The sequence below is a fragment of the Osmia bicornis genome, chromosome 4, assembly GCF_907164935.1.
Source record: "Osmia bicornis bicornis chromosome 4, iOsmBic2.1, whole genome shotgun sequence".
Classification (NCBI taxonomy): domain Eukaryota; kingdom Metazoa; phylum Arthropoda; class Insecta; order Hymenoptera; family Megachilidae; genus Osmia; species Osmia bicornis.
The window spans coordinates 677,435-688,001 of record NC_060219.1 but is presented as its reverse complement, the minus strand read 5'-3'; the positions used below and the strand labels follow the sequence as shown (position 1 = coordinate 688,001).

The following is a 10,567-nucleotide window of genomic DNA, read 5'->3' as shown; positions in this document are numbered from 1 at the left end:
TACGGAACACCCTGTATATATATATACTATATTCCTACTTTGCTCCTATCCAACACGATTGATCACGTACATTAATTCTGACCCGTTATAAATAAGTGTAAGCGAAGTAATGGCTCAACTTACATTCGACCAGTTTAAAATGAGATTATCTGTATGACGCGACACGATCCCAATGTACGAGGGAGAGACAAGACTTCTGTCCCATTTTATTTAGACATGTGACAAATTCTCTGAAAATCTTACAACAAATGACAATGCAATCAACGAGTCGCTGTATGCTCTTATCAAATCAAAGTTGTTAATAAACCCATAGACTGGCCCCACTGTAGGACACTCTTAATTAATAGATATAGCGATCCTAGTTCGGAAGAATACGCCGACGAAATCAAAATTCGTTTGAATAAGCTAAAAGACCATAGGTATACAATTAAATAATCAGGATAACAATATAATTGCTATGAAAAATAACTTTTATGATAATATTGCGAAAAATGTATTTACTAACGGAATTAAACAGCCGTATCATTCGCATCTGACGCATTTTGAATTGACTGACATCGAGGATTGTCTAACAAAATGCCGAAAGTACGATAACCACGAGCAACAAGCAGCTTTTCTTACCTTCATGAAACAACGCGAGAATAGATCTAAAACGAGCATATTCAATACAGCAGGAATTTCGAGGAATACCAATCTATTTACGCATGGAACTTCTGGAAACCTGAACCTGTTTCAACAACATGCAGCTATTGCACAGAAACCATTTGCACCAATAAATTTTGGAAACAATAATAATTATAGACCAAATAATAATCAACCTAGTAATCAAAATTCTCAGCCTACACCTATGCCGATTAGTACGAAAAAAACTAACAGACCGAATAATAACTTCAATAGGCTTAATAACAATTTTATACGACCAAGTAATAATTTTATGGCGAGACCAAATAACTTCTTCAGAAGCACAGGACCTCCGAATTTCGTAGCGGAAGAACTTCATCATCAGGAAGAACAGCAACAAAATTTAGAAAATCAGGAAGAAGTTAATCACGAAAATTTTCCACAGGACCCCGATATGAATCAAGAGATATAGTAAACCTAAATTCGATTGGAAGTTCGCCTGAACTTCCACATATTATCACGACTGACCCGCCACTTAAAATTCTTATTGATTCAGGGGCGTCTTCATCAATTATTAACCCCGAAATCCCATATAATTTCGAAATCAAATCAGTACATAAAGTAACAAAGGGTACACGTGCACTCACTTTTCTGATTTTACGTGAATTAGGAGACGAAACACCTATTACCTTTCTCATAGCACAATGGCATTCCACTTATGATTGCTTAATTGGAAACAAGGATCTGCAAAAATTAGAAGCTAATATAAACTATAAAACTCAAATATTTAGTACGATGAAGTTTGAAATAAACTATTTAAACAATATACTGGTCAAATGCGAGGCCGCTGGAATGAACCGTCATCGAGAAATAATAACATAGATAAGGACCAGCCACATGAACAGCGAGGAAAGGGATAAAATTACAAATCTATGCCATCGATATAAAGACTGCTTTTATAATGAGGATAAGAAATTATCAGCCACTAATGCAGTTAGCCACAATATCCGAACAAAAGACGAATATCCAATTTACGTCAAAAGTTTTCGCTACCCATATCACTTAAAACAGGAAATACAAAAAGAAATAAGAAAGCTACTAAAAGACGAAATAGTTCGTCCTAGTAATTCGCCTTATTCTTTGCCTGTTTTGATTGTACCGAAAAGGAGTGACGCAAGTGGGAAGAAGAAATGGAAAATGGTGATTGACTACCGCAAGTTAAACGACAAAACTACTGAAGATAAATACCCACTCTCGAGGATGGATGACATCTTAGAAAACATAGGTAAATGTGCCTATTTCAGTACATTGGATTTAGCCCAGGGCTTTCATCAGATCCCTGTACGCGAAGATTCCATAGAAAAAACAGCTTTTACAGTGGAAAATGGTCATTACGAGTATTCTCGAATGCCCTTTGGGCTGAAAAATGCCCCTGCCACTTTCCAGAGGATGATGGATAAAGTTTTAAGAAAGTATCTGCACAAATTCTGTTTTTATCCGACTTCGAAAAGGAGGAGGATACTCAATTCGATGTGTATATTTTTTTTTTTTTATGTATGTTCACCGATTACGCCGAGACGGATGGCCCAATCGGAACGAAACCTTTTGCATCTGGTAGAGTATGTCTCCCGATTGGTCCCGTTATAAAAATATTTTACATTTTTTCACTCCGAACGCTTTTTATTGCAAAAAAAACGTACTATTTCATGTACGCGCGGCGTACGGTCGCCGATTACTGTGAGACGGATAGACCAATCGGAACGAAACTTCTTGCATCTTGTAGAGTATATCTTCCAATTGGTCCTGCAAAAAAATTTTTGTATTTTTTCATTCCTAACGACTTTTATTGCAAAATACGTAATACTTCATTTATATCTTCCTGCGTTTATGCTGCAGGGAATGTACCGATAGCGATGAAACCTTTCACATTTAGTAGGAGGTATATCCACGATGATCCCACTTGCAAAAATTTATGAAATCTGTTGTTTATTAACAACTTAAATTCGGTCAATTTTTTTTCGGTTTATGGTTATTAGCTATGCAACAGAAATCTAAAATCACCTTACACTATCCTACAAATACTACTGGTTCCACTAAAAAGTGTGAAATAAAATAATTTTTAACAAAAAAAACATCCGACTTCGAAATGCACTGAAAAATATCTATTTAATCGTTAAATAGGATACCAAATACATTTCAAAGTTTTCGGAGGCGGCGCAAAATTAAAAATACCCGAACAAACGATGCTGCCAATAACGATTTGATTGCTGTATGGCAAACTTGGTAATTAATAAGTCGTAAGAAAATATATTCGAAACGTTATAGATACGGCAGAAAACATTTGTAATTGTAACGATTGTATGAGAAATTGGCAGCACTCCTGATGTACATGCACTATACTGCAGTTCACAAGAGACTATACTTAACTCGCGCCGCTCACTAGGTCTAGAGAGATTTTTAATAACGTGTGTTATTCCCCTCTACAGATTGCTTCTTATTATACTTTGCGATCATATAAATGATGGGCAGAAATATATGACGTACGATAACTGATAACCGGTGATGATATTGTAAAGTTTCACGATACAATGAAATTCCTATTATTTGTCGCAAAAAAAATGATGTGAACGCAAAGTAAGAAGCAAGCTGTAAAAGGGAATCACACGCACTATTAAAAATCTCCCTAGACCTAGCTGCGCGAGTTAAGTGCGGTCACTCGTGAACTGCAGTATAGTTAATTCGCAATGGGTTTGTTGATTCCCATTGAATATTGTTTACTTGAAATTATCAAATGGGTGATTTATCATAGGTTGCCGACGACCGAGTTAGAATCTTCCTAGTAGAGGAAAAGTTTTTAATTTTGCGCCGCCTCCGAAAACTTTGAAATGTATTTGGTATCCTATTTAACGATTAAATAGATATTATTAATAGCTATGGAATATTGGTATAAATGAAATAGAAATTATTTTACATTTTTTAGTGCATTTCGAAGTCGGATGTTTTTTTTGTTAAAAATTATTTTATGTCTACATGAATGATATTGTAATATTTTCAAAATCATTGCAAGAACATTTACAGCATCTAAAACTCATATTTGATGAATTAAGAACGTATGGTTTAAAAATACAACTGAATAAAAGCGAATTCTTACGTAAAGAAGTACCGTTTTTGGGACATATTATCACACCTCAGGGAATTAAACCGAACCCAGTATCCCTTACCAACCACGCAAAAGGAGATTAAAGCATTTCTAGGATTCACCGGCTACTACCGGAAGTTTATTAGAGGTTATACAAAAATAACCAAGCCCCTCACGAAAGTGCTCAAGAAAGGAGAAAAAATCTATTGCGAGGATAAAGATCTCATCGAATCATTTAATAAATGTAAAGAATTAATCACCAATGCGCCCATATTAAAATACCCTGACTTTAAGAAACAGTTTCACATCAGTTCAGACGCATCGAACGTCGCGATCGGAGCTGTCTTATCTCAAGGACACCCTACATCATACTATTCAAGGACGCTGAATACAGCTGAACAAAATTACTCTACAATAGAAAAAGAGTTGCTAGCCATAGTGGAACCATATAGACATTTTCGACCGTACATTTATGGAAGAAAGTTTGTTATTGAAACTGATCATAAGCCGCTTACTTGGCTCTGGTCTTTAAAAACGCCTAACTCTCGACTAATCCGCTAGAATATCAAGTTAGGAGAGTACAATTACGAGGTGAAATACAAAAAGGGTTGCGAAAATAATGTAGCCGACGCTTTAAATCGAATAGAAATAAACGTCGAAGAATCAGAGCAAGATGACTCACTATCAATGTTACCTCAAGCGCCGGATGACACTCCTCTCACTATCGAAGGAATGGATGAAATGCTAGATGATGCAACAGTCCATACTGCTGAAGAGGACCCGTTACCTATAACAGATAAAAATATTCATGCATTCAACTACAGTATAATAATCAAAGGAGGCAACGATTATCAAGTAAAAACGAATAAGGATAAACTTAAAATACAATATATAGTAAAAATTAATAAGCAAAACGCAGAAACGCAATTGCTTAAATTTCTTAATGAAAACGTAAAACCAGATAAGCAATATGGCATTTATTTTGCAAATGAAGAATTAGGAGTTACTACTTACAGGATATTAAAGGAACATTTCAACGAGAAATTAAAATTGATCAAGACAAATACCTGCACACCTTCGGTCAACCGAAATAGCTTTATGAAAGAACTTGAAAAATACCATAACCAAACCCCTAATGGAATACAAGAAACAATAGCACATTTTAAGAAGAAACTGTATACACTTAATATGGATAGAATTATTCAAAATTATATAAATCAGTGCGAGACATGTCTTGAGCATAAATATGAAAGAAGGCCCTACGAGACAGAAACTTACGGACCTATAATTGCTAATAAACCCCTTCAACATATACACATGGACATTTTTCATTTCAATAAGGAAAAATTTCTTACCATTATAGTATTCTCTAAATACGCTCAAGCTCATCAGTTGCCTGACGGAAATACCACCACTATATTAAATAAATTACAACATTTCTCTTCGCATCATAATTTTCCAGATAAGATTACTACAGATAACGGTAGCGAATTTAATTCGACCATATTTAAAGAATTTTGCAGGATTCATAAAATTGATTATCATCAAACCACCATTGTTCGGGATTAAGCGCGCGACAATTTAAAATAGGCACAGTTATGCCAAACGCCGAAAACCCTTCGGCGTTGTCAGCGCTCTAGCGTTTATAAAAACCGCGACGCGGCGACGATAGGGCCTACTCTTTCGCTCTTCACGACGAAAGCAAGTTTACATTGACATTTTTGATCACGCGACTAATTCGCACGGTACTTCGATTGCAAGTACCCAGTTCAACTCAGTTCGCCTTTACTAATTAAAGGCATCAAAGTGTAAAGTGACTGAACACTATCTATTTGTTGATTAAATCTTTACTTACGTTAAAAGTGTTTTCTACACACTTTATTAAAATTCCTTCCTTTCTTTACTAAAATTCACCGGTATTTAGCCCAGAGAAAAAAAAAATTTATTCTCTGCGCGCAACAACCATTAACAGATATACGTCAAATGGACCCATAGAAAGATTACACTCTACTTTAAAGGAAAAATTAAGTATATTAATAGATCAAAACCCGAGGGAAATAACCAAAAATCACATGATTACATCTATTCTAATATATAACTAAAGTATTCACTCCTCAACAAATTATGCCCCATTTACTCTCTTATACGGTCCGTATAAAGAATTACATAAATACATTATAGATCCCGGTAGTGATACCATTTAAAAATATAACGAAATTAGAAAAAAGGAAATTTTACCGTTCTATGAAAAGTTATACCAAAAACAACTAGAAAAGCAATATCTACCTAATAATTTGGGTGAAACGTTGGAAAGTAGGGAAATGTTCGTTAAAACGCATCAACAACAACGCGATAAAACTGCTCCCCGTTATCAAAAGTTACTTGTAGAGAAACAACAAGGCCCCTCATTAGACTGCCATATACACGGACAGTAACGCCGCTATAATTTAAGAGATGCCAAAAGATTAAGAAAAGTCTCTTTATTTTTGCAGGAGGATGAAAATAATATTGACCCTGACGATCTCAGTTATACTCGTGAAGAGTATCCAAATTGATCCAAACGCAACGCATTACAACTGTCAACAAGGAATCGGAAGGATTATGGAAAATTATCATTATCTACATTTTTACATAAATATAACGTCCCTTAGACATACTTGCAACAAAATCCTCATTAGTTATACCATATTATCTGGACGGGAGGAGCTCAGAAATTCAAGTTTATTCAGGCAAACCGAATCCTTATGCAACCGAAAGGGTTAAAAGAGGATTAATAAATGGATTGGATACAGTAATCAAGTACATTTTCGGAAACCCAGATGCTAATGATCTTGACAAAATAAAAAATTATTTGACTTCGCTCGAACGCCAACAACACGAAGACATATTAACTCTTAGTAAAACAGTAAGCATTATAAATACGATAAGTAATACCATAAATGGAAACACAGAAATGATTAACAAAAATTTACAAAATCTTCCAAACACTCCAAGTAAACAAAGTACGCGACTTGACCTCTTCGAAGCCATTATTACCCTTGTCACTCAAGAACAACATTTTCTAAATTTACTTGAAAAAATTAAAAGATCGTTCGTTTTCTCAGGAGAAGTGTTTGACCTAGAAATACTAACTTATGAACAAATGTCAGATATAAAAGCGCATTTATTAAAACTTTATTCTCGAAAAGAATTAATGCTACATTATCATAATTGTTGTGTTTGTGCGTGGATTGCACCTCGATTAGGGTTTTTGGGGGTGATGTAATTCGGATGCTTGCTTATCACTTCTATGTATACTTCCAATAATAATATAATCGCAATACATGTGCTCTTCCTTGTGTGCATTGCTCGTTCGCGTAAAACAAAACACACTGGCGCTAACCTAGCGCCGCGTACGGTAACGGATGGCCTACGTTCGCGCGCATATACCAACCCGTCCGCCCTCTCGGATATAACACTCTCCTCCTTCTCGGAAAAAAAACGAGAAAAATATGAATTCTTGGGAAAGCGGCTGAACCAGACGCCAGGAACCAGCAATGTATAATATATCTATCGTATTTATGTTATCTACTACCATGGAATCGGCTGTCCATATCGCATCGGGTATTTTCGATTTCGCGATGATCTACGCGGTGTATTTTCCACGTCTAATTCCGCTGTGGCTTCACGCTGTTCTACGTTTACTCTATTATCGGCTTCGTCGGTGGCTACGGCAGGTACGTTAACAGTTGTATCGTTTGGCGTTCCGTAATCTAATATGTCGCTTGCATTATTTTCCTGTATCGGTACATTTCCTACTTTTTGAATTTGGTTGATGCGTCGTTTCCAATCTTTACCGTTATCTAAACGAATTATGTAGTGTACATGTCCGAGTTTTTGCTTTACACGACCAAGGGCCCATTTTTCTTTTCCGTAGTAATTTCGACATTCTACCCTATCGCCTAGTTGCAATTCTCGTACAGTTTCCTGTTTCTTATTAATGTTGTTCCCGCGTACAGTGTTTTCTTTCGGCCGTAATAAATCGAGACGCGTGCGCAGTCTGCGATTGAATATCCTTTCAGCCGGCGACTTGCCTGTCGACTGGTGGGGCGTGTTTCTGTAGTGCAGTAGAATTTGATACACTGCTACCTGTAATTCTTTCTTAGTTACTGGTGTACCCTGCAATTTTTTATTTAGCATCTGTTTAAAGGTCTGCACCCATCTCTCGGCCAGTCCGTTTGTCGCCGGATGAAAAGGTGTTATAGTTTTATGTACAATGCCGTTAGATTTAAGAAATTCTCTGAATTCGTGTGATGTGAAATGTCTGCCGTTGTTCGACACTATCGTTTCGGGTATTCCAAAGGTTGCAAAAACTTGTCTACATTTGTCAATTGTAGTGCTACTTGTTAGATCGTTTGTAATGAACAATTCTGGCCATTTGGAATACGCGTCCACCAGGACAAAGAAATAATGACCCCTAAAGGGTCCTGCATAATTTATATGTATCCTTTGGAATACCCGTTCTGCTGGTGGCCACGTTTGTGCCTGTATTTTTGGTGGGTCAGCCCGGACTAAATTACAGTTCTTGCAATCTTTAGCTAACCTCTTGAGGTTACTGTCGATGCCCGGCCACCAACAGTACCTTCTCGCTACAGAATTCATTTTAACAATACCTAGGTGCCCTTCGTGCAACTCTTCCAAAATTCTGTTTCGTAATTTCTTAGGTATTAACACTTTACTGTCGCGCATCAGTACGCCCTGCTGGCAACTGAATTCTGTTAGCGGGACATTAAATCTTTCGCTTGGCTTCAAATTTCTACCCACTTGTAACGCGTGTATTAGTTTTGGTAATTCCGCATCCTTCGCAGCCTCCAACGCTTATTCTTTGAAAGTAATGGGAAGGGAATCTGTTAATTTAATTTCATAGTCATTCACTACGTCGAAATCGTGAATATCTTCAGAACGGATCGGTAGCCGCGACAGTGCAACTGCGTTGCTGTGTAATTTTGTATTTTTGTACTTTATGTCGTAGTTGAATGCTTGTAGAAAAATCTTATAGTGTTTCATCCGCATTGTATTTTGTATCGGTAATGCTTTGCTCGGACAGAGAATTTGCGTAAGCGGTTTGTGATCCATATATAACGTAAAACGATTGCCGTATAGGAATTGGTAAAATTTCTTTAACGCGTAAATTATTGCATACGCTTCCTTATCGATTTGTGCGTACTTTCTTTGAGTTCGGAACAGTGACTGCGAAGCATACTGAATCACGCGCTCTGATACGTCCGGGTATTTTTGTGAAAGGACGGCTCCGACTCCATACCTACTTGCATCGCATGCAACAATTAATGGCAATTTTGGGTCGTAATGAGCTAGTACTTCGTTACTCGTAAACGCCCTCTTCGCTGCAACGAACGCCGCTTCGCATGACGGAGTCCATTTGAATGGTACGGCTTTTCCGCCTTCCTTTTCTAACAATGTATGTAACGGAGTGAGTATCGTGCTTAAATTCCGAATGAAACGCCCATAATAATTAACTAAACCTAAAAACGCGCGCAATTCTGAAATGTTTCTTGGCTGTGGCATTTGCTCGATCACCTCCATCTTTTGTTTTTCTTTATGTATACCGTCTCTATTAATGTAATGGTCACAATAGTGTATGCCCTCTACTAGGAATTCACTTTTCTCCATGTTAATTTGGATATTATACTCTGCTAACCAGGTAAGAACCGCGTTAAGCCGTTCCAGATGCGTTTGATCATCGGGCCCTGTAATTTTTATATCGTCCAAGAAAACCGAGGTCCCGGGGATACCTTGTAATACCTTTTCAATTTCTCTCTGCCAAATCGCGGGTGCTGATGCGATCCCGTAGAGTAACCGTGTACATTTAAATAGTCCATGGTGCGTATTGAGCGTTAGGATTTCCCTATCCTAGCGTTAGGAAGGATGGACTTCCATTTGAAGATATGCTTGTTTCCAAGTCAATTTTTGAAAATGTCTGCCCCCCTGCTAACGTACTAAACAATTCATCGATTGTTGGCAAAGGGTATTCATCTATCACCAATTGTTTGTTAACGATTACGCTAAAGTCGCCACACAATCTAACTGCGTTATTTTTCTTTAGCACGGGCACGACAGGCGTTGCCCATGCTGATGTATTGGTCTCCTGTAGGATACCTTCGTTTACTAGTCTATTAATCTCTTGTTCTACCAACGGCATTAGCTTGAACGGAACCTTTCTCGCTTTCAAGAAGATCGGTTTTGCTGTTTCTTTCAACGTGAGCCGCGCCTGTATTTTTTTTTATTTTTGAACATGACTGATCTAATTTATTTCGGTAACTTTGTAAAATGGCCTGTACTCCATACTCTCTATTCGTGCTTAAAACAAAAACTGTATGATTTAATTGTATGGCTAACTGTCGAATCCACTTGCGTCCCATTAGTGGTTCCCTATTCATACTTGTAACATACATGTGTAACGATTTGCTCCCTCCTTTATATTGTACTCGTACTTTCATGTAGCCCATTACTGGGACTGTGGTTTTACAATATGTGAACAATTGTAGATCTGACTTTTCAATTCGTGCATCTGGAAGCTGTCGCTTAAGGAAGCTCTTACTTACAATTGTTACCGCCGCTCCGGTATCTATTTCAAAACGTACCTCCGTGCCTTCTACGAGAACCCGTGCAAAATACCTCTCACGGTGCCTAGTATGCTCCGTGTTGACCAAGAGGATCTCGCTTAGCCGGTTCGCCGACGCTTTATTCTTTTTCATACACACTTTAGCTAGGTGCCCCTTAACACCGCAGTTTGAACATCCAATTTCT

At 37.4% G+C, this 10,567-nt stretch overlaps 2 protein-coding genes across 2 annotated transcripts; one reads left to right on the top strand and one right to left on the bottom strand.

The window, feature by feature from the left end:
• The first annotated feature begins 457 nt into the window (after positions 1–457).
• Positions 458–1,093, top strand: LOC123987740 (homeobox protein 4-like). Its single transcript, XM_046285475.1, has one exon. It carries the CDS (start codon positions 458–460, stop codon positions 1,091–1,093), a length of 636 nt encoding a protein of 211 aa, XP_046141431.1.
• Positions 1,094–7,330: 6,237 nt separating this feature from the next.
• Positions 7,331–8,488, bottom strand: LOC114880943 (uncharacterized protein K02A2.6-like). The gene has a single exon (XM_029197464.1). The coding sequence runs from the start codon at positions 8,486–8,488 to the stop codon at positions 7,331–7,333; it is 1,158 nt and encodes a 385-aa protein (XP_029053297.1).
• Between the last annotated feature and the right edge of the window lie 2,079 nt (positions 8,489–10,567).